At 39.4% G+C, this 27,735-nt stretch overlaps 1 protein-coding gene across 1 annotated transcript in view; it reads right to left on the bottom strand.

Moving 5' to 3' along the window:
* The window catches only part of CSNK1G3 (casein kinase 1 gamma 3), a 148,825-nt gene that overhangs the window by 12,388 nt on the left and 108,702 nt on the right, over nucleotides 1-27,735 (bottom strand). Inside the window, 5 exon segments of the mRNA XM_090038465.1 lie at nucleotides 9,313-9,408; nucleotides 11,978-12,073; nucleotides 15,084-15,232; nucleotides 16,272-16,356; nucleotides 16,473-16,558. Coding sequence (XP_089894591.1) covers nucleotides 9,313-9,408; nucleotides 11,978-12,073; nucleotides 15,084-15,232; nucleotides 16,272-16,356; nucleotides 16,473-16,558 — 512 coding nt within the window.

Genomic DNA, 27,735 nt, shown 5'->3' with positions numbered 1-27,735 from the left:
GACTGCACTGAAAGATGAGCAGATCTTAGAAACCTGGCAATTTAGCTTCCATCATTCTGAATTACATACAGGAAGCAGGTCCTATATCTCTATTAAGGGCTTGGTGTCTTCAAAACCCTGGAAGAAATTTAACATGCTAACTAGATTCTGGCAGATGAAGAACACAGTAACGTTTCACAGCCACAGATGGTAAAAAGGAAGATAACACATAATATGGCCACTCAACACTTCATTTCCTCTCTTATAGGAAGTAAGGCAGCACAGGTGCAGCCACAACAGACCCTACACAAAAAAAGATAATCTGGCATGCATGTAGCCTTTACAGTACCTGGAAGTGGTGCCCTTTGCTGCAAATGGACTGCCTCCCAAAGCAGAAGCACTGTAGCAATGAGCAGACTACTTGATTTAGGAACAGGCCAGATGGTTCTTGTTACTCCTCGGTAAAAACCAGCCACCTCTGAAGCATCCCACAGACAGGGCTAGACTGCTTTTAGTTTAAGTGGCACACTGAGTAGCACCATATGCTTGAAGGCACTGACAACTGGCTTAATGATTTTATCTACGTAGATGTGGTCCAGCATGGACAACTTCTCTAATAAGAAATATACAACTATAACTTCTTCACACCCTTTCTAAAGCCTAACAAAACAGGCCCTGATAAATGTGGTTGGCATCTGGCTTGCTACTATGTTACTGCTATGATTTTTGTTACTAATGAAACACTGCCATTTTTGAGTGCATCCATTTGTTGATCAACTGCCCCCCCACTGTGAAACCATGTTCTCAAAAGCTATAAAAATGGTTTGTTTGTTTTTTAAATACATCACCAAGCGAAGTCTCTTGTACTTTATTACAGGGGCATTCTCCAAAAGTATGTATTTAACATCCACATATCATGCATCTACATTACCCTCCTTTCACTGTAATGTACTGTGATTTTATGCACCCTACAGTTAAGTTTTTGTGATTAGTTAGCAAGCTGTCACCTGTTACTAATAATTTAGTAAGTGCTATACTTAAAAATATTATGTGCAAAGTTCAAACATCTGCTAGCATTTAGTGCCAGTTCAGATAAATTAGTTATTTTCTAGATGTTTTCAGATGTTAAGATATTACTTGAGTGTGTTGAAACACGAGTATTTTCTCTCTAAAACAGCGTAACAAATAATATATAAAATTAATATAGTGCTATCCATTTAAGAGTATTAGAAAAAATACACCACAAACTCCACCACTTGAACAAACAAGAGTTAAAGCAGGCAAAACAGCTCCTTCACATGCTGGTGTTTCAGCCTGTTTGTAGACAGACTATCTTATTGTATGATGAACCTCAAATCCTTTTGCAATCAGTGTTCCAATTGTAAATCGGTATTTTAAGAATCTTTTAATTAAAGTTTTAAATACAGCAATAAGAAAACCAGTGGAGCTATTTCTGCTTGCCTACACTTTAGAACTCACCACATGTTCAACACTTTCTGGCAGCTAGGCACAAAAAAAATATAAGGAAGAAAAGAGAATCAGAACACCATACAGTAGAAAGTCTACATTTTTCATACATGAGACTTGTATTCAGAACAGTTATTTTAAAAAAAGAGAAAAAAAACTAAAGCAAATATTCTTACCAAATCTAATTAAATAAATAGGAAAGGGAAACACGGATTTCACTAAAGGTAAAGCAGGCACATTTTATCAGCTTAATATAAGTGTAAACTAATATTATTAACAATCATTATGAGTAATGCACATTCTAGCATTTAACTAACTAAAGCTAAAATTAAGTTTAAAAATAAATATCAAAGTATTTAGTCACTTACCAGCTGTAATTAGATTTAAAATAGATTTCAGTGAAAGCATTTCAGAGCAAAAGGATTTTGAAATAAATATGAAGTCAGTGAAATTCTGACAAGCTGAACATATAGGATCAAAATGCTGGCTGGTAAAATTTAGTAGAAAAGAAAAATACATACTTTGTCTCATCCATTACTTCTACTTCTGTGGGGGCGGTGATAGGAGCATTTGAACGACCTGCAGTCGGGTCATCCGTGTTCAATTCTCCATTTGTTGAGCTCACCACCTGCAATAACCAGAAATACTTTAATAAGTTATACAAGTGCACATTCACATGTATAAGATTCTTGAAGTTAGTAATAGAGCGAGAAATCTCAATTAGTACTATTAATATATTAATCTTATGTACTGTTATGAGTATGTGAACTTTGCTTCATTCTTCTACCTTCCTGACCTTTCCCTTCAGGCTGTCCAGGCTGCAGCTAACAACCAGCTGATTGTCGGCCGGACTGCTCTGGGTGAACCTGCCCTGAGACTATCCAGGTTTTGGGCCTGTCAGGAGCCCTAACAGGCAGACCTCCTGACAGGGGGACATACTTGCGTGGGGGCTTTGATTGGCAGCTCTTAGCCCAACTAATGAACCAAATGGCCACTGCCAGGGCATCCTGATTGGCTGCTGGGAAGAGCAGCCTCTCCAATTTAGTTCCACCTGTGGCACCAGGCTACAGGCTAGCCAACAGTTCTCCTGAAGGTCTGTTCTGGTAAGCCTCTCTGCTATGCTCTCTGGCTTCCTGATTTTCTGTCTCTGTTCAGCTGTGTTTCTGGACTCTGACTTTTTGGATTTCCCCTTGAATTTGGTAACTCAGCCTCTGACTAATGAACCTTGACTCATCCTATGACTCAGACTCTAAGATTTTCCCCTGGATCTGGTAGCTCGATGTCTGACTTCTGAATCTTGACTTGGCCCACGTTTTGGACTCTGCTCCTGGGTTCCCCTCTTGGATCTGGTAACTTGGTCCCTGATTCCTGACAGCTGGCTCAGCTTGCAATCTGGACTTTACCCCTTGTTCCTGCTCTCCTTCAGGTCAATCCCTTGATTGTCCACCCTAGTCTCAGGACAGTCCCAGGTCACACTGAGCTGCAGACACCCAGCTTCCAGCTTGCCAGTGCAGGGAGAAACCTAGGATCAGGATCCCTGGCTCACTGTGTTCTGGCAAGTAGAAAGGGCATGACTGGCATTTGACCCCTGATTCCACAATCATGCCTCCTGCCATGGTAGGAGATGCAATTGTTAGGATCAGATCCCAGAGGAGCCTTTAACTGAACATGTGCCAGGGGCTTAAGAACAGAAACAAGTGTCAACCCCCCCCGCATGATACTGACAGAAGCCAATAAAATTAAGGCACCTCTAACTTATCTCTGTCTTGTATGGCATCTCCATGTTTGTAAGCAGAGTGCCCTTTCCCCAGCAGAACTAGGTGGGTCATTAACAAAGGAACACTCACAAAGGAAGGAAAGACTGCTGGCTGCAGGATGCTGGAAGAGCCCTGACTGCTACCTAACAAATAGAAGGATTTCTACCTTTAACACTAACACCTCTTCTTTTAAATTCCTTTAACTCACAAAACATCTTGGCTCTCTCAGGATTTTAAACCAGTGAGCCTTCTCAACTCAGTGATGGGGTTATTCTGAGAATGCAAAGGACAGTGCTATTAGAAGAAATGAAAGCTGTGTCTAAGCTTAGGAAGGCTGCATCAGCAAAAGGATGCAATTCTGTTTAGGTAACACAGGAGCACAGGTCTGCAGGATACATATGTAACACTTAACATGGAGCCAGTGCCAGAACAGCAGATAGGATGTCATATTAGAAGAGGTACATCAGGCATGTCAGCATAATAGGCAAGGAATGCAAAGATGATCCAAGAGCTTCTGCTTCAGGAGATTCTTTTAATTTAGTGATTGAAGTATATGGGGTGGATGCAGTAGACCTCTGAGGGCTGTGGAACCATCAACATGCCATTCACCTCCCCTGTCTCAGAAGTTCTCAAAATATAGTCCCTGAGAAGATGTAAACAGAACTGGTAACACTCCCTAGTATGAAACCCTGTTTTCAGGCACTTATTAACTTTGCCAAACTTGAAATATTTGGGTGAGATAGGGAAACCCTGTCACTAAGCACAGAGTGCAGCAGGCCACTGCTGTTGCATGGGACTGCAGCAGAGGGCCCCTGAATAAAATGGTTGCCTGGCCCAGATGTGGCCAGCAATTGACACTCCTGGGGCAGAAGCAGTGGATCAGATGACCCAGAGAGAAACATAAGCCCAGGGCCTCAGAGAAGGGGTTCCGATTGGTCCTGCAGGACGCAAAGCTCCAGAGAGGAGCCCAGGGCCTGACCAGACAAGGAGGAAGGACTCCAGGCTGCAGGAAGCCCTTGCACCACCAGGCAGTCAAAGATAAGTATTTGGGGGCTTTGGGGTAGTATTGCCATGGTTTGGCATTAACCCAGGATGAAAAACCTGTTAGTTTGAAAGCAGATGCTATCTTTCTGTTTGCGTTTAAATATTGGAGGACTGGATTGTGGCAAAGAAGGGCACCAAGAAGGATGCCAATGGCACTCTCCTGGTCCTAGACCCTTTAAAGGATCTAGCACTACTCTTAGCAGAAGGACTGTGGAATTAAACAACAAAGACTGGAGGCACAAGCCCAGAGCCCGTGAGGGTGAGACCACAGACCAAGGGACCCAGAGCCCAGGCCCAGGAGTCTATGATCTTGAAACAATGGACCTCAGGTAGACAGACCCAGCCCAGAGCAAAGTGGGCCAAGGCCAGGGGGTCTCAACCCAGACATGGGTCTAAGATCCAAAACCCACCTGGCCCTACAGGGGCAGCCTCCCTGTTCAATCATAACATCAACATATGGCAGGAAAGACAACAGGGTGGGACTCTAAGATGCCAGAGGAGGCAAGTGGGGAGGGGAGGGGCAGCAGCCTCTAGTGCCATATCTGCTACAGGGGGAAGAAGTACTGATGGAAAGTAGGGTAAGCCAAGACTAGGGAGGACCTGCACTAGTAGACAAGAAGCCAAGGAATCATTACTAGAACGAAACAGGAAGAAACAAAGATCTCTAAACATGATACATCTTTAGGCTAGTCCCATAACCTTTCTTTTCTGTATTCTATACTTTTTCTTCCCGACTCAAATTCACAATAAAGAATTATAAATGATTGGGAAATAATCCTTTGTTTTGCTGCAGAGCTGAAAGATGCTGCATGTGCTTGTAAGTCGAGATACATGAGGAATTTGTTAGCACACCTGTGCTATCTCATTTTCAATATATAATCATTCAAAATTGACCTTGGTTCTTTGTATAACATGATAATAATTTATGGAGGAACTTCTTTGGCCATCTATAAAGGTATGAAGATGCTAATATGCTATGTTTTACATGCTGTTTCTTGAAACAAATGTTTCTTGCAACTCAAAGCACACCTATTCTCATTATGCCAGATACTCACATTTTCAAAGGTATTTGTACTATAAAAACACATTCCCAAGTTTCCGTATTTCATTGAGAAACGTTAATTATACTTCATATCCCCCACCATCTCTCTGTGGATATGCTGTGATGGAAATGGAGAACCATGTAGGAAGAATCTGTACTACATTCTGTTATTTTGAACTATCCTTTGAAAGGTGGTGCCTGTACAAAATACTAGGGCAAACTAGTATTATTTTTCATTGTTTCAAAAACAATCTTATGAAAACAATATTGTAAGTGCTTCCTAAAAATCTGATCACTATATAGAATGAACTTCCTACACTTAGTGGGTTTCTTGGCTAGCTGAATAAAATAGCAAATGATGAAAAGAACCCCAAACAAACAGCTTAGTAAGGTCTTTACAACTGCCTAAAGTGCTTGTATGCAAACAGTGAAGGAAACAATTAATCACTGTTATTCAGCTGACATTTTTGGGAACTGAGACAAACTTTGGTGAAGCAAGGACCTGGGAGATTGATTAATGAAATGCTGTAATGTACAGTAGGACGCTTTCATTAATGAAGTTAAGAAAACCTCAGGAAAACAGACTGTTGAAGACTCAACATTTTCAATATATTACTACAAATATAGGTAAGTGGAAGAATGGGTGTGGGTATTTTCAGAAGAGCTAAAGATTTTCCTCCACAGCTCACAGAACAAGCTATCACATTAAAATTAGAACTAAATAACAAAATGCATTAATTTCCATAGACAACTTGCTCAAAACATTTCTGGGTCCTTCAGAAACCGAATACAGCTATCACAACCACTAGGACAATTTCTCCAACTTCTCTAGCAATTTCCAAAATTCATTTCCCACTTTGAAAAAAAAGTGTTTACATTCTAAATACTAGTCTAAAAACATATGCATTTCCATAAATACTTTTTTATATACACAAGTTAAAAAAACCCAACAAAATAAAGCTTTTAGATAGTAATTTAGAGCAATTAAACCAGTGCTTTCCAACCTTTTCCTCAGCATGAGCCAATTTATGACCCTATTTCCTCAGCATGGCCCCCTCACTCCCCATCTGCAGCCCCCTGATTATTTTGATTCTTATTGCCTCAAATCTCCTAAGAATTGCTTCATCTATGTACATGCACTCAAAGTTCCTGCATAAATTACTTATCGTGTTATATTTGAAGGAGGAAGGAAAAAAAAGAAAGCTGAGAAGAGACTAAAATAAAGTGTCATTGAAGAATTAAGAAAAAACATAGTGAAACTAAAGATAAAAGAAGAAAATTCAATGATTGGCTGTAACTGGATTATACTGGGGGGTGGGAGGTAGAATATCAATGCAGATATAATAGAACACCACTTGTTTTAGATAAAGTCCAGACTGGCCAACCTCTAAGTTTAGGTATCAGTAATTTAATTCCATCACACTAGTGTTTATAAATAAGAAATATGCTGGATGGTGTTGATAAACAGACTGAGTGGTTTGGTGGCGGCCAAAGAAACATGGAGCTGTTATTTCTCAGAACATACAGGCAAAATATGAAATAGTAAATGTAAAAGCTGCTGTGATGGGTAGGATTATTCGTTTAATAGAACTAGGTTATTTTACTTGCAAATAGAGGCACAAACACAAATTAGATTTCTGAACACTCTTCATTCACTATATTTAGCAATATTCTTCCCAGATCTCAAGAGGCCATACATCCCACTAATATCTGAATATGTTTGTCTGTCCTTGTTACAAGCTACATCAAAAGTTTCTACCAAAAAAAGTTAGAGAAAAACCTTTATCTACAATTTTCTACTTCAGACTTTTGATACCATCTGGTATACAGTTAAAATTCACCATTTCTGGCTGGATAGTTTTTGCCCTCACAATGGGCCTCCTATCTAGTAAGTCAAAAAATACATTGAATTTGTAAGGGCCAAAATTCCCTGTAAGTTTCATGTGTGCACAAGAAAAAATCCTGCCGCGCAGTAACTTTTTAATGCCACACACCTGCCTCAACCTGGCCACATGCTGCTGCAGGAGTGGACACACTGAAATACCTGCGCACTCCCAGCCAGGATCACAGCCGCAGGCAGGTAAGTAAGTTTCACTGGGCCTGGGGGGGGGAGGGAGGGGGGAGGCAAGGCAGATCAAGACCCTCACAGTGCAGGATGGGGTGTGGTAGGGGCAGAGTGCTGTCTCGTTCCCTTCTGCACTGTGGGGATTGTCTTATGACCTGGCCTGGCTGGGAGCCCGTTCACCATGAATGACACCCCAGCCGGGCTAAGGCAATCGAAGCCCAGCAGTTTGTCCAAGGGTGTGGGTGGGCGGTTGCGGCTCCCATCACTGCGTGCATGTTGGAAGAGGGGGAGCACATCCCCCGGTGTCCCTGTGTCACGCCCATGGGCTCTTGATTGCACAACGACCTGGCCTGGAGCCTGGTGGCCCCTCTAGACATGCAGCGCAGGCAGCCAAGTGAGCACATGTGGCCCAGCAGTCCCCAGTCTTTGCATAGGGCAAGAGCAAGCAGGACCAACCTGATGTTACTATCAGGCCCTTCTGTACAGGCAGCCTGGTGCTGGCTGTCCCCCAGTAGCTCCTTTGTGTAACAACCACACAGGTTCTCTGTAGGTTGGAACACCAGTTGCAGGGCATGATTTGGAGGGTGACACCAGGAAACACCAGATGCTTCAGAAATTTTGCAACAGCTCTGAGCATTTGAGAAGAGAAGCACTGAGTCCACTTAAAATAAAGATCCAAGCTGCTGCAGCCCAAACAGAGGTTTTCTTATCACAGGGCTCTGTGGTGGGCAGTGACTGGAACAACAGCAAAGAGTGTGTAATTTAAAAGAGGGCAGTGTGGAGGGACTTAGCTTTCCAGTCTAAGGACCTGACAGCAGCTGGGAAACAGTGGAAGAAAGAATTGACCATGGACACACAGTGAATAATGGCAGGCACAGATGGCACAATGAAGGTAAAATGTTTCCCATTACCACTGAGATAAAGGGAGTGCAAACACTTTCATCTCCAAGAAGCTCAAAACATTAGAACAACCGATGAAGGCTTTGGAGCGAAGTGGAGCACGACAAAAGGGGAGGTGGGACCAATCCGGGAATGAACTGAAGCAGAATGCTCATGGCACACTCATGGACCGAAACAGTGCACTCACGGACCACTACACCTTAGATGAAACATTGGTAGGGGTAAGTAAAAAAACCAAAAATCTCTCTCATACTTATTTTTTAAAATGACATAAAATTACATCACTTTAAAAGTACCTCAAACTAAAAACCACTACTATTACTTTCCACATTTTTTCTTTTTACCTGGGTAAAAGTGTAAAGCACTGCATTGGCACAAGTCATTCAAATGAACTAGTCTAAATAAGCTTGAATAAAAATTAAATAATTTTAATTAAGTTACATTCCACCAAAAACAAGACAAGACAGAATCTTGACTATTTATTGGTTTAAACTGTCTAATTAAATTAATACTGTGTTAGTTACAAATGTAAAAAAAAAAAATCAAAACCATCTGGTTTATTACAGGGGTGCTCAAGACCTGCCCCACAGGCCAGATCTAGCCCATGGAGCTCTCTATGGGCTCAGAAATACGGTGACATGGGAACTGTGCCAATTAACACTGCCAGAGCTCTGCCACCAATTTTTCCAAGCCCTCCCCAGCTGGGCCAGCATTGTGCTGGATTCAGTCCATAGACCAACCTGGCACTGCTCATCAGCTGTAAGTAAAAAGGTTGAGAACCACTGGTTTACTAGAGCAAAGTATTTTTAGAAAGCTAGATTACTTGCCTACTACAGGCATTTGTAGGAATAGTTTAAGCAGAAATTCAACGAACAAAATGAGCCAAACTTTCTGCATAATGTATTTCTATTTGGAAACTATAAAACAAGAAAGAAGAAAATGCATGTAAATGACTATTAGGAAAACTTCCCAGCTGAAAAGTGGATTCATGCTATGAATTAGAGGGGAGCATGGTCATAATGTGGAAGTAATCAGTCATGCAAAGAAACAGAAAATACCTGTACCGAGCCACCATGTCTGTCAGCTGCTAGGTGAGCTCTCAAGTGATGGGGGTTGGCCTGCTGGGAGTCCCATGCTGCCCTGTGGTCTGTTGTCTGCCAATTACATAACGCATTAAGCATGCATAGATAAGGAAAAAATTCAAAATACTGTATTACACACAAGCAATGTACATAATGTGTGCAATAAAAATCACATGGGAGAACAGCACATATAGACTGCATCCATCTATGTATATACATATCCAAGTATAAATACTTACACACTTAAGTCTCACTGTTATACCAAGTATAGAAGGGCTGAAAACCAAGTTTCAAACCTGAAATACTATGGACAGGTGTTACAGCTGTTGCACTAAAAGTGCCCTTGCAGAGCTATAAAAAGCAAGTGTATAGCTGTTCAAGTTGTTTGAATCACTACAATGACACTGAGTGCTACAAGAGTGGCATTTCAAAAAGAAATTTCTTTATTTGGTAGCACTACCTATAATGCCTATTACAGGTACAAATAAGCCCTTGCTGCATATTACATATATGCTATGCAGCTATAAAAAAGTGTAACAAATCTATTGCTGGTTTCTATCCAGCTTTAATTTGGACATGTAGTGGGTCCCAGCATTACAAGGGTCTCTAGGACTCCCAGAATCCCACATTCCTCTGTTCTCCCTTCTCTCTCCAAGGAGGAGGGAGGGAGACCAGCTGGCCTCTTGATAGCCTGCCAGTGCCAACCTGTCAGGGAGCCCTGCTGGGACCCTGCTACCATCACACCCATGGTATGATGCTACCTAGTACCGTATTCACTAGATTCTAAAGAGAAGCCCCTACCATTTAACATGTGGGAGAAAGCCCCTTGTCTTTAATTGAGTACAAAGGTGGGGGGCGGCAGTGGCTGGCTGCCACTCCCTGCTGCCTCTGCATCCAGTGGTAGATTAAGATTTACTGGGACCCTAGGCAAAGAGGGAACTGAAGGGCCTCTACACCCCATTATAAGTATGAATGTCTCAAAGCATTAATAAATAGACCTGTTAAATGTTTACATGGTGCATGAATAAATAAAGCACAACATGCAATGATTACTTAATTTTGCCACACAAAACTGAATAAAACAACTGCCTTAGGAAAATGACTCAGATGCGTGGGATAGCCATAAATGTGCAATAACACAAATTGAATATTTTTGGTTGAGTGGTCAAGTAGACTCTTGTTAGACTTTTTTTTTTTAAATACACATTTTACATTGTACCTACACTACAGTAAAGAGCAGTGCAGGTCAGTGGGGATTGCCTCCTCCAGCTTGTCTGAAAGGCCCCAGCAGTCACCCAGAGCCCAGCAGCACTCAGCCCATATGGCCCCAGCTCCCAGACAGTGCACAGTGCCCTGCCGAATCACACTGCACTTGCATCACGGGGCAGTTGCCATGCAGGCGCCAGGTGGGGGGGTGGTCCCAACTGCCCCCCCACTGCATGGGGGGGCTCTGCCATGAGTCCCCAGAGGCCCTGATTGCTGCTGCTGCAGCCAGTGAGTGTGATGTTTTGTTTTGTTTGTTTGTTTGTTTTTAAGTGCCGGGAGGCTGGGGCCAGGCAGGGGATGGGGCTGGACAGAGCAGCCATGGGGACTTCTCCCATGGTGCCCTCCACCTAAGGAGAGGCAGGATCAGCTGGAGGAGCCAAGGGAGAACCTGCACCTGGCTGTGCCTACCTCTCCCTGGTCGATTTGAATCTCTGAATTTATTCCAAATCGATTCGGAAGCTTTGGAATCAATTCGGATCTTTTAATGGGTCTCCTGATTTGTTTTGGATTAGGAGATTTGGCTGCCGAATTGGGCCAAATCTCCTCCAAATCGAATTGGTAACCAAAGCTTCAACGCAGTCCTCTTCCCCGCTCTGCATACCACTCTACCCAACTATGCTTACAGCACTGGAAAACCTAGCTCCCCCCCTCTCCCAGCCATATATAAATTACAAAAATATTGTGACCTGAAATAAGTAGCCTAAAAAATGCACTGCCTTCAAAACATTCTCCAAGCATACATTTTTTGTTCATTATCATCCATAAAAGTCCTTGACTCTTTCATATTTCCTGGACCATCATAGCTACAATATCGCTCTAGCAATATTTAAAAAATAAAGTGTCCTACAAAGTCGCTGTAACAAAGAAGATTCATGCATTTAAAAAGCAATATTCAGGCAAGACAGCCATGCACTTGAAGTGCTCTGAATCTGGGAGTGCTTCAAAATCAACATGCTTCAGCATGGTGCATCCACACACTCCATCACGGGGGCTGGAGAGCAGGAATCTCCACTACCCAGCACCACCACCCCCTTCTTCTCAGAGATGAGAGATGAGGCACTGCAGGATGCTAGAGAACTATAGGATCATAGAGATATTTCAGGATGTGTTTCAAAATGAAGAAGAACATTTTAATTTTGCCTGAGGGTCATTCTGCAGCACTACTTTGCCCCTGCATGCCTATACCTTGTTGTTTGAAATGTTCCAAACAATACTTCTTCCCATGACTTTAGAAATCAAAGCTAGGAGGGACAGCAAAAACTCATACCAGTTTTATTTTGGAATCCAATGACAAACAATAACTGCTGTTTCAATATAAAGAACAACACTTTATAAAAGAGAAAAGAAAATGGCGATAAGAATCTGAGCAACATACCTGATTTTTAGATTGCTGGATCTTATCTCTATGCTGATGTGCTTCTCTGTTTGATGATAACGCAGGGTCTGAATGAATTGAACCCACTGGAGTAGGCTACAAATATAAACATTATGTAGCAAACTGGTAAAAAAAATAAATTCTCTAAGTCTTACCAATAATTATTGAACTGTAATCCAAAATAAAGTGTTTCTAAGTCTACCTTAAATTTGAGAAGTGAACATATAAAACACATCACCTAATGAAATGGAACCCCTCTCTTCTCTCATCACTAATACTAAAACTTAAAGTCTCAATTTCACTCCTACCCATCTAAAAATATAATGGCAGCTTCCTGTAACACAATTACTTTAATATTTCAATAACGTTGAATTATAATGAATTTACAATTGTACTTAGAAGATACTCTAGATTGATACGAAGAAAAGCAATAGAGTACATTTTATGATTAATTTCTATCTGCTTATTTTTTAATTTACCAACACTGCAGCCAGAAGTGATGTTCCCAATCTAGTTAAAGAATACTGTATTCCATTTAAATTGACTTTAGTTACTGAGAACTTCTAAACATTTTTGTGCAACATACTTTCAAGTTGAAATTTCTTAAAATTAGTCTCTGTACTTTAGGATAAATTTATGGAAAGTTTGGGTGGGTGGGAGAAGCCACTTTAACGTGAACAAAAAAATATGTATTTCCATTATATTAATTGTGCAACATACATTAAAACATGAATGGCAGAGGAATTCCAGTGATGCATGAGAATAGTTCCAGATGGTAGAATTTACACAAACACCTCAAAGTTTGGAAAACCCAACAGAACTTCTAAATCCTGAAGAATGAAGCTCAAACATTTATTTATTTAATTTTTAAAGATGGAAGAAAAGCTACAAATCAATTAGGTTAGCTGAATGTTGACTAGCAGATGAGTAATCAAAGGCAGGATGCGTCAAAAGACTTCACAAGTAACCTTATTAACTCCCTCTCCCTGTAAATGTATTACAATAAATTATTTACAATTTGCTATCACCCCAAAAGCCCCAGTACACTTTCACTGTAATGTGTGTGCTGCGTTTTGTAATACCACATGTACACCACAATCCGTTAAGATGATGTAATCTGAAGCATAGTCATTTTCTAGTTGACACATTTTGCTAAAATTAAACATCTTGAAAAGGTGTCCCTCAAGCTACCTTTTATTACCGTCTCTTCCCTGCCTATATTAACTTTATGCAAGCAAAAAAGGTTTGATGGTAAAAATATATTTCCTTTTGTCCTTTGTTTCACATTTTCCAAGATGTGAGACAGGACAAAAAGACAGTCACATTGTCTAGCTAGTATATGAGGGACCTGATCCATGAACTGATCCCTGGCAACTACTGCAATATAAATTTACGTAATTTTTTTAACACAATCATTATTAAACAGAAGACTAATTATGCTGCAAAGGCAAGCACTTGCCCTTAATTCAGTTATAATACAGAGAGTATAAAGTGCTGGCATGCTAAAAATGTGAAAGTTATTAGAAATGTACAAGTAAACAAAGATCTAATTAGTAAGGCAATATAATTAGTAAGACTAATAAAGAAGAGTTTATAAGATGGTATCAGCACTTTCAGAACAAATCCATATTTGGCTCATATAACTTTAAAAAATGAAAGCTTAGAATTTGTAAGATATTGCAGAACGAAGCAAAACTTGCGTTGAAACTTAGGCTGGCTGAAAATGTTTATGCGTTTTCAACTACAATTTTTGTGGGAAGTGTTTGTGTTTCTTCAAAATGTTTTGGTGCTTGGCCCCAAACTTAAAGCTTTTCTTCAGTCTTTTTTAAAATCAGTTATTATCAGTTAACAAGCTAAATTATGTAGAACCATGACTTTGTCCAATGTCTTCCATTGTTTTAGTAGTCTGAGAGAATTTTTAAAAGATAAAAAATGTTCGTGTATAGCTGTGTCTCATAGACTCTCAGAAGCTCTTTTGATCAAACTACTCCAAAAAAGCTTGAAAGCATCAATCAGCCCATACCCCTATCAAACCGGCCAGGCAGGATGAATACTTTGATGCCAAAATGGTAAAGACTTTTGTATAGTCTCTGTCATAAGAAGTGCCATGCTAGGTCAGACCTATTGTCCATCTAGCCCAGTATCCTGCCTCTGACAGCGGCAAAAGTAGATGCTAGAGGGAGATCATTTAACTGAACAGCTAGAGCAGTGCTTTTCAACCTTTTTCTTTTTTTTTTTTTTTTTTTTATTTGTGGACCCCTAAAAATTTTGAATGGAGGTGCAGACCCCTTTAAAAGTTTTGAATGGACGTGTGTGGACCTTTTTAAAATGTAAGTGTGGGTATTCACATACTTCTGATTGATCACAGTCATCTTTTGCGGACCCCTTAGACTTAGTCTGAAGACTCCCAAGCATCTGCAGACCACAGGGTGAAAACTATTGATTTTTCCCCTATTCATTCCCCTCCCTGGCATTCACATTATTTTAGAGATGCCAGAGAAAACAAATCTCCAACCATTCTGTTCAACAACTATTAATAGATCTATTAATCAACAGCTACTAATAGAGTTATAATAGCTCTATTATCAACACAAAGCATGCAGTGTGCTATCTATTATCACCAGCTATTAATAGAGCTATTTATACACTATAAATGTGTAGATGCTCGGAAGTGATTTTTAAATTGCTTAAAAACCAAAAAAAATCCCCAAATCAAAAGCAACACATTATTGCAGAAGATTCTATCCATTCAAAAGTTAAATTACTATAATTTCTCTACAATTCCTCTACTCAAAAAGTTGCTAGAATTCTACAACCTCCTATTACAAAATCAAGTGGGATTTTGCTTTCTTTTAAATAAAATAGCCCCACACTGGGAAAAGGCTCAATATGAAAAACCTAGGGCTAAAAGATTACCTTTCACAAAGTTAAGAGCTTGTGGAAGTGGTATTATAATAGAAACCGTTTGTAATTTTAATAGTTTGACTTGAGATTCTTTATGCATCGTATTTTTTGTGTCCTGGAAAAGTCAAGACTAATTACTATAGCTAAAAAAAATGATAAGACTAAGAATACAGCATCTTATTAACAGCTTAACTGTACTCACCAGCTGTTTGCCAATCCAGTCATATTCATAATCAAACATATAGCCCTTCCGATCAAATAAGTCTGTAAAGAGCTTTCTTAAGTAGTCATAGTCCGGTTTTTCAAAAAAATCTAGCCTTCTTACATAACGTAGATATGTAGCCATTTCCTCTATACAAATAAAAAATGTTCACAATTGCCATTTGTGTTTAAAGACCAAACAATTCCATTTATTATTCCATTTTAAAGCAACTTAAATAACTTAGGTTCACTTAAGTTAATATATAAGACCAAGAAGAGATTTGTATCATGGCACTTCAGCGATTTCCCAGAAGTTTAATTCTGACAATCTACAGAACCCAATTCATTTTTATCTAAAAAAACCTCAAGCCTGGATAAAGTTATACACTCAATTAATTTTGTGCTCATAAATAGTTAATTGAACCTGTGGAACTATTCATATATTGAAGTGTTTTCATGATAAAGACCATCTAGACTGAACAAATTCCCAGCCTATGAATGGGAAACATATGAAAAATAATGTTTTTAATCCATGATTATTAAATACAAGAGGTGTATATGCACAGGAAATATTTTTCTATTTTTTTCAGCTTTATTTACTGTGTCTATTTGTTAGCAATGTGTGATTTGTCATATTCACCTGTTTTGTTGTGTAGTACATCAGTTTTCCCTGTTTATGTCTTTTACACAGAAGTGAAAGGATTTTTGAAATAATATATAGCAAAATAGAACTATGATGCCACAAAAGTGGCTAAGGCAACTCAGAGGCAACATCAATTTTTGATACTATTTTAAAATTAATTTTGGAGGAAATAATTTTCAACTTGTTGACAGGTCTCCTCTCTCTCAAAATAATAATCAAAATGCCTTAATTAATATTCTTATAGTTAAGATGACAATGCATTTTTCAAATCTAGGAGACAGAGGACACAAATGACACTGTAAACAACTAATGCACACCATGACAAAAATATATATGCTATCTCTCTGACAACCACCAGTAAAAGAAAACCACTGTTTCCAGAGGACATTTCTTATATCTGATACCACACTATACTTTACATGCATTTGAAAGCTATGCCACTTAATATATTAGAACTATATTTCTTATAGTCCTAATGTATTAAAAACAAAAATGCACACCAGCTTTACCTTCCACATGTATTCACAAGTTATTAACCGGCATTACCTGGAAAGTTCTCACACAATACTTCTATAGGTGTTGCTCGTTTTGTATCTCCAATTTTCTGATAGCGTTCTTTTAGGGTGTCAGCCTAAGATAGAAGAGATACACGGAACTTCAGAAAATGTCTTAGTGGACAATTTTATAAAGGAATCAAGATCCAGCTGATAATTGGAAAGGCGAGAGAAAGGCTATGAAGAACATTACCTTTAAACCTTGCCATGGGAGGCTTCCTCTGAGAAAATACATAAACATATGACCCAAAGCTTCCAAATCATCTCTTCTACTTTGCTCTGAAACAAGATAAAAATATTCATAGAACACCAAATCTACATGATACATTTCAATTTTAATATAATTTAGAATTTTCACTATATTTAGAAGCTTAAGGATGTAGAAAAATTAATTAAACAGCATACATTTGCCTACTGTAGACTAAAATAGTTAACCAAAAATGTCAATGCAAAATAGACTGATGCATCCATCTCAACAATGCAGCAAACAAGTCATTTTTCATGAAGAAGTTAACAGTATGAAAAGTAAAAATAGTCTTCCATTGAAAGGAATTATTTCCTTCAATCATTGACATTTTTTCCAACTGTTTGTTTATTGTGGGTGTGATACCACAAAACTAAAAGAATCTATGAACGGCTACCTATTTTTTTTTTGAAGAAGCCAAGGTGGGGAGGAGCAGGGGGAAGAGGGGAAGAAGTCTGACACTAAGGTGACTTTTCAAATTGAAAATTGCCAAAGCCACCAGCTACACCTTGCTCATCTATCTAATTGACCTTAAAATTGAATTGTGGATGAAATCATTCTGCAGTAACAACATTTTCTTGTCTATGCTGGTTAACACTAGTCAGCCAACCAAAAAGAGAAATTACTTACCGTCAACTGTTGCCATTCAAGACATGTTGGCACATCCTCACTGTGGGCATGCATACAAGTTAAGCATTCAAACTTTTTGCATTAGCAGTATTCCTGGGGTACACTGTAGCCCCACACGACCTCATGCCTTGTACTGAAGGCAAAGTGTGCTTCCTGCTCCTGAGCTCCCTCAATGCCAATTATACACTGAGTGTGGCTGAGAAAGGGGAAGGAGGGCTGCATCAAAATGTGCAGATGGAAGAGCTGCAATTTCTGACAAGAAACTTCTTTTTCTTCTTTAAGTGACTCTCCATATACATGTCTTCACTGTGGCAACTCAACAGAAGTTTCCATGTACCTGAGGATAGGCCTTGGAGTCCTGCAGGTGAAGAACTACTTTCCCAAATGCAACATCTAATCAGGAGCCTCAAGGAACTAAACTTCATATATCCATTAAGAAAACATTGTGCAAGGGATGTTATGGAGACTGCATGGGGCCTAACAGAATGTATTCAGACAATGAATAGCAGTTCCACTTTTGCAATTTCACACCACAGCTTAAATGCACTATGAGATCCAGATAGTCTGCTAATATTACTGTGCCTTGAGATCTCTTGGCTAAGGAAATGAAGTCTGGCACATTGTCATGAAAGTACAGGTAGAATCAAGACATGTGTCCTTGCCATCATCCTGAAGCAGTATCTTGATACCCGCATTGGCATAGGGCACCAAATTGGAATTCTGTGCTCCCTCCTTTTTCTGCCAGTAACATGAAGTCTCAGCTAGACTGCTTGAGGTGCATGCATGCCTGGAGTAAGGATGTCCATATGCCTATGTGCACATTTGAAATGAGATTCTGCGATCCACACCATAATTTATCCATTAAGTTTACAAGAGAATAAAAAAACCCAGTAAGGACATGCATAAAATTCTGTTGGTTCAAGTTTGAGACGTTTAAAAACAAAATATGTTATGGGTTCTGAAAGTGTAAATACTTCAAAGGGGAAATTATTATGGATAGTCCTATACATATTTGATACGGAGACAAATATATTTAAAGATCTAATACTAGGATTATATGATAGTGGAGCTCTTAAGAGGAAGAAAGATTGATATTTTTCCCTAGATTGAGTATTGTGTACTGCTGGACAGCAGCTGTTGTACTATGGTTCTACATGGGCACAAGCACTATTACTTCCCCCTGAACTCAGTATTTGGAAGAACTACAAAACCAGAAGTTAGGCTTCCTCCTGTGTTCTTTTATCTTTGAAAAATGACTTCTCTTATGCATTGAGAGGCATAATGAAGAGAATCGAGCAGAAAAGCAGAGCCGAAAAAAAGGTTAGCCCTTTAAATTTTATGTATATCGAACAGAAAATATTCCATCTAAGCAATGTATTAAACATGCATACACACATCACAAGTGACTTCAGTAAATCTACTGCTACTTATATTTGAGCAACAAATCCTTTAAACTATAACTCTTCCAGTTCTGAATGGATATAATACAATGGATTTTATATATATCATTTACTTAGTTTTTAACCCAAATATAGTTTTAGTTTGAACACTCTCTAAACAAACATCCACACGTGAATAAAGGAAATTTCCATACTATGTACATCATTAATCATTTTAAGAGAATCACTTTGTGAGGAGAAATCCAGTTCAATAAAAGCTTCATAAAATTACAAACTAAATATTCTCCACTACAATCATGAAAAAAAAATATGGGGAGGGTGGGGAGGGCCAACACTATACAATCCTTCATGGACAGAATATGTAGAGAAGGTTGAATGATAATGTTCAAGCAAAAGAAAGCTCTATTCCCTGAAAAGACAATTATGTGTTTCACTTCCAAAAGAGGTGGGAAAGTACAAGACCAGTTGTCAAGTGCAGCCAGCTATGAAACTATCTTCACACATAGCAGACAGAAAATAGTTGTATGTTCTGTCGGTCTCAGTAACAGGCACCCATCGAAAAGAATGGCAACAGCAAGAATCTGGAGGTATTTGAAAGGTACCAGAACTAGTCAGGATTGGAGAAAAGACAGCACCAACAAGTCAGAGCAACAGAAGATGCCAAATATTGGGAAAGATACTCTTCATGCTGCTGCATGGGACTGCATCCTGTTGTACAACTCAGGAATGATGCGCTTCAAAGAAGCATGGCCTCAGCAGAAACAGAAACATTTATAAGAATGATAGCTCCTGCAAATATACCTGGAGAAAATGAATTAGTAGGAGTAACGGGGGAGAGACCATACAAGCAATTACAGAGTATTAAGCTGCTCGAGTAGGAAAAAATGCTCATCTGTACTGATCTCATGCTTATTTCTATACCTCACCAAGAGCAAGAAAGCAGAGTCTGTGAACTAAACTATATCAATTCTTCATACTAATAAGGAAAATTCTGTTACTCCTGGTCAGCCTGATTTCCCTTCTACTAACAAAAAGAAATTGCTTACTGTTACTTCACAGGCTGCTAGTTACCTACTAATTACTAGTTGCTAAGATTAGTCGATTCATGGAGGCTCCTACAGTACAATAATACTGTTGTTTTTCTGACAGTCGGCTACAGCATTCTGTCTCAAAGGAGGGAACTGGGAGGATTATTGATGCTAATGTGCACGACTGATACTTGGGATGGATGCAGGGTTCAGGGGACCACTGGTGGATCATTGTACTAAAACAAACATCTTAGTGAGCAAGTACCCCATCAGTCTTTTTACTAAAATCTTTTTTGATCACCTAGTTTAGGCTGTCAGTAATTTTTGTAAAAATAAGCAAATTATCTTTAAAAGATGTGGTTAATAGCGAGATGTACAAGTCTAATTTAAAAAATGGATTGCTGGTTTGTTAAACGCATAGCATTCTGATGCTAATTTAATTCAGATTTATCACTAAGAATATCTGAAAGAAGTGTAGGTGCTTCTGTGTGCCGGTGTTCTTTTCCCGATAACAGCCTTGGTGATATAATAACCAAGTATTACCACCGTGTGACATTATAAACAGGATTAGGATCACAGACAAAAACACAGGACCAATTTTAATAGACATTTCTGCTTCACAAATGCATTTAGATCTAGTCTACATTAAAGTTTTGCTGGCACAGCTATGCGGACTATGGATTTTCTTGGGTTTAACAAATTGCAAAAGAACAATTGGAAATAATCTCTACAGGGTCTTTGCTCAAATACAATACATTGCAAAATCAAAGTGGATAGTTTAAAAAAAGATGACTATAAAAAACCGTGGGAGTCGCCATAGATTTTAGTAGCCCTTGGATAAAACAAGAAATAAATGGCCATTAGCTGCAAAAGAAAAGATACAATTCAGCATACAAGATACAATTATGCAGCAATACCCACTTAATATGCTCTCAAAACCAACCATGTTTTCAAAAAAAGAGTCTGTAAATGTGCGAAGAGAATATTTTAAGGAAGTCAACTTAAAAATACAAACATATTTAGCAGGATAAATTAAAAGTTTGTTCTGCTTCAAAAGGAAAACAGGAAGCAGCTCTATTGGCACTTTAGATGACTTTAATAAATATTAAGTGTGAAACGGCAAAAGTTCTATACATAGGGAACAGCAAGAAAAACTTCATTATCCATTAGAAGAGTGTAGAGTCCCTGTAACAGCGTCACACCCTGGGGTGGAGCCCCTTTACTCCTCATCACCTTTACTTTCTTGAAGCAATCTCCCCTTCAACTCACTTGCCATGCCTCGATATAATTATGCTTTTAGAAAAAAGGGGGACTACCACAGGGCTCTACAAGCAAGATCTTATGCTCATGAACACAGGTGTTACTTCTCATCACTTTATGGGCTAATTATGTGGTGTCTTCATCTCCCCTTTTAGCCATGTTCAAGCACCACAGATAAATCACCAATAATTGGGCATTAAGCCTCACTGGTCTCATCCACAGGCCTTCAGCCCATGTCAGGTCCAGTCAATGTGGGCCTCTAAACCTGGAACAGTCTCTGCCACTGTTGGGGTTTCCAGTCCCAGTGCCCTTTAACCATCCTAGCCCCAGCCCTTTTTACCTCAAACAAATCTCAACTCTTGTTGGGTTTATGCCTAAATTCTTGGTCCCTCCTGGGCTTAGGCCCCCTAGCTTTGCTTATTCTTTGCTTATTTTTAACTTTTGCCCCTTCCAGGCTATGGGGTCCCTAGCTCTGTTTATTTTTAACTCCTCCTGGGCTATGGATCCCTGGTCCTGGTCCTCAGCTGTAATGGGGCAGGGGTCTCTGACCCTGCCTGCTCTGTCACTATGGTGGCAGCCCTGCTCTTCAGCCTTGGCTCATATTTTACAGGCGAGCTGAGACCTCCACTGCCCCTACAGTCTCAATCTGTAAACCACCAGTCTTGCCTACCTTAGCTCAAGTGTTACTCAGGAACTTTGCTGCAGCCCTTCTGAGAGAGAAGGTCCTCTCTCCACAGCTTCCAGGGTCAGATTGCCTGTTCTGCTCAGGCCCTGGGTTTATATCCTACAAGCCCAGCCCCTTTTAGGTTCATGTGGCTCCCCTGACTGTCCTTTGCCTCACTTTCAGCCTGCTTCTCTTGCAGCCTGCCTTCCCTTAAAGTAGCAGGATCACCAAGCACTCTTCTACACTCCCCTTCAGATGCATCTATTCTGCTCTGCAAGTTAGCACAGAAAGGAACATAAGTCTACCTCCTCACAGTGGAAAATTAAAAGCGTTTACAAGGATGTCATAGCCTTGTCCTAGCTCAGCAGTTCACCAGAAAATTTGAATTCAATTTCACAACATTTTGTTTACTTGATCATCCACTATTCACTTAATTTTAAATGAGTATGAGTATTTATTCAATTGCATAAATATTTAACACTATACTAATATGACTGGTAGTTGAGAATAAACTATACATGATTCAGAATTCAGAGATGAAGAATCTCCTAAAACTCCGGTCTGTCATGTGTAAGTCATTATAACCAAAATGAACAATTTAACACTATTTACATAATAGGAACTTTACGTTTAGCTGTATTCTCATAAAAACCCAGTGGCCTAGAGAATTCTTGGTTGGCAGGTTCTGGAAACAAGTCTCCCTACACACAGAGAATCAAAGCACAGTGCCTTCCCAGAAAGAAGCTTCAAAAGATACACATGTAAAAATGTTAAATTACTAGATATCCTCCTGGCTGATACAACAGCATTCTGGATGGCCTCCAGAAATTCATTTTTCACAAACAGAAAAAACACAGACATTTCTAATAAGGCTTCAAAAAGATTGTTACATTAATACTAAGACAGGCATTCATTTAATTTAAACTTTCTTCAGCAATTAAAATGCTTAATTTGCAGAAAAAAAAATCAAACTATAATATGCACTAGAGGTAGATTATTTCTCAATTAAAAGTTGGGAGGGACAACTAAATATCAAATTCAAAGTTCACTGTCCTCAAGATTCATCGTACAAGCAGTTCCTCCTTCCACCCAAATGCTAGCGTAAATTCAAGGTCCCTGTCATAATAGATCCAAGAAATACTAACATTTCTTCCCTCTCTGAAGTGGGAGAATGACAGCCTGAAAAGTGAGGAGATACAGGTTGTTATAAACTAGAATTTTGCTCTTCCAACCACTGAAAGATGTTGATACATTTGAGGAAGAGTAGAAAGAGTCACAAAAGTGATTTGAGAGTTGGAGGATTATGAAAGTTCCTCCTAAGTCTGGTCTCCTAGGCCCATAATCATTTTTGACAAAAAAAATTGACAAAGTACTCCCAGTAAGGCCTCACCAGTACTAAAGGGAAAGGAAGAATCACTTCCCTTAATTTGCAAGACACGCTATGTTAAAAAGCCCAGTGTGTTGGTAATGCTTTTGCAACAAAAGCACATTATTAGCACACATTCAACTTACGATCCGCTGTAACCCCCAGGTCCTTCCTTGCAGTACTCTAGCCTAGTCAGGCATTCCCCAGTCTGTATTTGTGCATGCAATTATCCTGTCCCAAGGGCAGGACTTTACACTTTTCCTTACTGAAGTTCATTTGATAGACTATAGACCATCCAGTCTACCCAGGTCTTGTGTACCTGTGCCCAGAATAACCCTACATTGCTGTAGCTCATTGCTACGTAGCACTGGTAGTCACAAACCATGGTACTACTGACTGATCTTCCCAGGTCTTGAGGTCAAGCTGACTGATCTATAATTACCCCCAGACCCTCTTCTTTCCTTTTCTTTAGAGATGTGTACTATGTCTGCCCTTTTTCAATCATCCAGGAGCTAGCCTGACCTATAAAAGTACTCATAAGAGGACAGCTAACAGCTCTTATCTCAGACGATTTCTTCAGTACCTTAGGGTGCAACCCATCTGGCCCTGCTGATATGAAGCCACTTAGCTTCCCTAAGTAATCTCTAATAATCATCTTGTAAACCTATAAATACTTAAGATACAGCACCTTGAATCACAACTTTATCAAAGAATTCTGGAGCAGGAGAGGTTTCATCATCCTTGGGTGTTTGACTTTATAGGATTTCTTTAGGGGCAGGCTGTTCAACTGGCAGCCCATAAGAAGTTAATTTGTGAGTATCCCCATACTCTCCCAGTTCCCCTTCCAAGCCATCACTCCCCTCTTGCTTCCTGCTACTGCAGTGGCTGCCGTCTCTGGAGCAGGGCAACGCAGCTGCCAGAGGGCCTCTGGCAGAAGTTGGATTGCTACAGGGGATTCTGAATAGTTGTACTACAGAGTTCTTTACTGAACATTTTGGAGAGGAGTTTGACTAAAATTAAAAATCTAGCATTCTTTAACTAGAGTAAAGTTCTGAGAGATGTTCAAATAAAAGGCTTAGTTATTAATTTGCTACTGTTTAAGAGTTTATCTTCTTGCCAGAAGAGCTTCAGTAAAGAAGTTGAATCACGATTTATTGGTAGACAAAAGGGTTTGCAACTAGAGTTGGAGAGTGTGCTGAAGATGCATGCTGTCAGTCTAATGAGTTGAAAGTATTTGTTAGGTCAGAAGGTACTGACAGGAACTCCCTCCCACAAGAGTCATTACTGTACCAGCTCTATTAACTGGAAGATGCCTGTTATTTAGGTCGAATAGATTTGGTGGGCTGGATATGGGTCTGCACACTAGGGCTTATCTAAGACTGGAGGGAGACACCCTGAGCTACAGAGCTTACACTCTAAAATGAGACGCATAAAACAAGTATGTTATTAAGTAACTACAAAAATACAACTGATTTCAAGAGTATTTGTTTCATTTCAATACTACACTGCATGGTTAAAATATGTTTTCTTCCCCAAATTATGGACTGTATTTAAAGTTCAATATTCAATTTTGAACAAAAATGAATTTAAAAAACATCCCAAATGAACTACTTGCCTATCATGAATCTTTAGAATAATGCAAAAGGTGTTTTCCTGGAATGGAGAACAGTTAAGAAAAGCATTTAGGCTTTCAAAAAAAAGGGGAAAAACTTATTTCAGAACAAAAGAAACATGAAAAAGTTCAACCAAACTATTCAAAAACCACCATTTTTAATCATAGTCCATTCTCTTTAAGAGGGGAATATTTGTTAAACATATATTGATGGTATGTACCCTTTAACTGACATTATACAACAGCTATGCTTCACTCCTGAAAGACAGCTTTTAGTATTCCCTATAACACCACTAACCACTGCCTGGTTTTGACATATGAGAAAGACTAGGATACCCTGAATAACACTCTCAGTGTTCCTAATAGGGATTAACAAAAAAAACACACATAAAACCATACATACCTTATAGAAGTTATGACTGTATGACTAAACTTCCCTGAACCAGAGTTAAGAAATTGGAATAAAATCCAGTATAGTTTTCTGAAATTAGGGTAATACCAAGAACCAGTAAAGTTCCAAACCAAGCACTGTTTAATTAGGATATCAGCAAATGTAGAGAATCCTCAGCCATCTAGGTATTTAGCAGAAGACAGATTTTATCTTCCTTAGGCTTCTGGCCAGGATCTAAGCTCTGAGTCCTCTCTCTTCCTGAAAAGGAAGGAGAGAGAGAGAAAGGTGGAAGCATACTTGTGCCTACAGAAGCAAGAAGACTTATGCGCAGAAGAGAACCAGGCACATGTTCATAAGGGTTGCACAAGGTGTCTTTATTTCCTTCAAATAAAAAGAACTACCTGTTTTTAAAGTCCAAGGTAATCTTTTTATAAAGAAGGGAATAAAGACACATTATTTTTCACACATGGGAATTCATACCACTAGTATTCAAGATCTGAAACTACCAAATTCCCCATATTCAATGATTTTCACTACTCTTTGATCAAGCACATGTCTCTAGAACAAGCTTGAGATCACATCAGCAATCTCAGATCCTCTTTTACCTACAGGAAAGTTTATCCCCTTACGTAAAAGTGGGTCTGAATATTTCCTCGGTGGGATCTGATTGAAGACTTAGACATTCAGTTGTGCCAGTTTACACAGACTAGCAACTGTCAAAGATTCTAAATTAAAACTTCCTTTCTTTGAATGCTTATTTTTTTCTGCCTAGTCACATAATGAAGAATCCAAACATATTAAGGGGTGTACTGATATATCAGTTTGCTGTTGAATCGGCACTGATTAAAAGGAGCAATGACATCATCGGCTATCAGCTTTTTTTTGGTTGTTGTAGCTGATAATTACAGCCACATGTCTGGAGCACCCTGGCGAGTGTAATCTGATTCCCATGCCCTGCTTCTGGCCCAAGCCTGCAGCAGACTACAGGTCCTGGCAAGCAGTGGGAGGGGGAAAGGGTGCCAGGGAGCAGTCACAGAGTGCTATGCTTAGCAACAAAGGGACGATTACTGACTCCTGCCACTGCCACGACAATAGCACGTGCTCAATTGAGGGCTGCCACAGAGATGTTAGGCTGTGCATGGGTGGGGTAAGGTATTCCACTCTGCCAGGCACCAGCGGCTTTGCAAAAGTGGCTTCTCCCCAGTGGCCATGGGAGCTTGGCTGCACAGGGCCTGCCGGTGCTGAGGCAACAGCATAATCTAGGACTCCAAACATGCCCAGCGCTGCTGTCCACATGAAGGTCTGCCCTGCCTGCTTGGGATGGAAGGAAGGGCTGCACGGGGAGTGGGGCTGCAGGCAGAAGCCAAGGGCAGGGGGCAATGTGCATGGGAATAAGGCAGTCACTACCTTCCTCATTGAAGGCCAGAGCAGGTAGGAGGCACGCATGTATGCATGCATGTATAATAAATGCAAAACAAACAAAAAAGATTTACGTCAGTAGTTTAAAATGCCTTGCACCGTTACTAAATATCAGTTACCAGATCGGCATTGGGCAGTATGGTTGGTTAAGCATCAGTTATCGTACCAGTCCAAAAAACTTTATTGGTGCACCCCCTAATACTTATCTGTAATAACATAACTCAATCTGCATTATAAATCAATCTGAATTTAGGATCAGCCTGACAAAGAATTTGAACTCTACATTTTTTCCTTTCCACCAAAGGAATAAATGATCAACACACATCAAGCTGTGCAAGTAGACCATTCAAGAATTGTGTACAGTGTCTTAAGTAACTTAGTAAAATGCAGACACAAAAGGAACCCTTTGTAGGCAGTACTATTTTTGAGTATCCAAGTATTCTATATTTCATAATCCTAGAGGTACTTAGGAATATCAAGGCAAGGGCACACAACTTCACAGCCACCATGCATTTTCCAATTCGTTGCTATGATTAGACAAATATTAAAATTTTATAAAAGGAACTTAGTTTTAAGTTTCTTTGGTATAAAAAAGAAGTCCATATACAATATATAACTATGTTGATTTTTGTCTATACTGGTATTAGTCTAAAAATTTATTTCTCAAAATCAGTCTTACAAAAGGATGAGCAGAATGAACCATTTACCGCAGGGTTTTCTAATGGCACCTATAAATGAAAAGTGTCTCTGGAAAATCTGCACTGATTAAGAGCTTTTTGACAAGCCCCCAAATCCATTTCAATGTGCAAAGATGATTTCTTCTAGATTCCCTCTGACATGTTTGAAGGATACCTCAAGATGGTACAGTTAAAAGAGGAGGGCAAACAAGTTCAACAGCCACAGGTTAACAATGAGTTGGCAACAACAGAGGTTTAGTAACTGTGAAAGTGGGAGCTCTAAGTATATTGTTTAGTATCATCTTCTAGGGCTGCCAGAGAAGGCTTTGAGTATTATCTTTATCTTCTGCCCAAGAGCTATCTCCAAGTTCAGTTTTAAAAAAGGAACCCCTTACCTCTAAGTTTGAATTCAAGAGCAGTTTTAGACATTGTGACACTTCTGACAGACAATGAATGACTCCATCACTTGCGAACAAAGTATGAGCTCTCTCAAACTTTTTGGAAGCAAGCAAGAAAAAAAGCTAAGTATTTCTGGGTAGTTCCAGAAGGGAAATGAAGCTAAAGCTTGCAACTTCTACTTTAAATGTGCCTTTAAAGCAGTATTAGATAGGAAGCAGTAAATTATATAGTTACCGAGTAGTAATCACTGAGAGATCCTGAAACACTATTAATCCTGACCATATTGGTATGCATACATTTTTCACATTTCTATATTCCAGTGAGACATAACTTCTCCAAAAGTCATTCCTTCCTACCAATATTTTC

Source organism: Crocodylus siamensis, chromosome 3 (genome assembly GCF_052110815.1).
Source record: "Crocodylus siamensis isolate JL-2025a chromosome 3, ASM5211081v1, whole genome shotgun sequence".
Classification (NCBI taxonomy): Eukaryota; Metazoa; Chordata; order Crocodylia; family Crocodylidae; genus Crocodylus; species Crocodylus siamensis.
The sequence above is the reverse complement of the archived record's forward strand: the minus strand, read 5'-3'. Positions and strand labels throughout refer to the sequence as shown.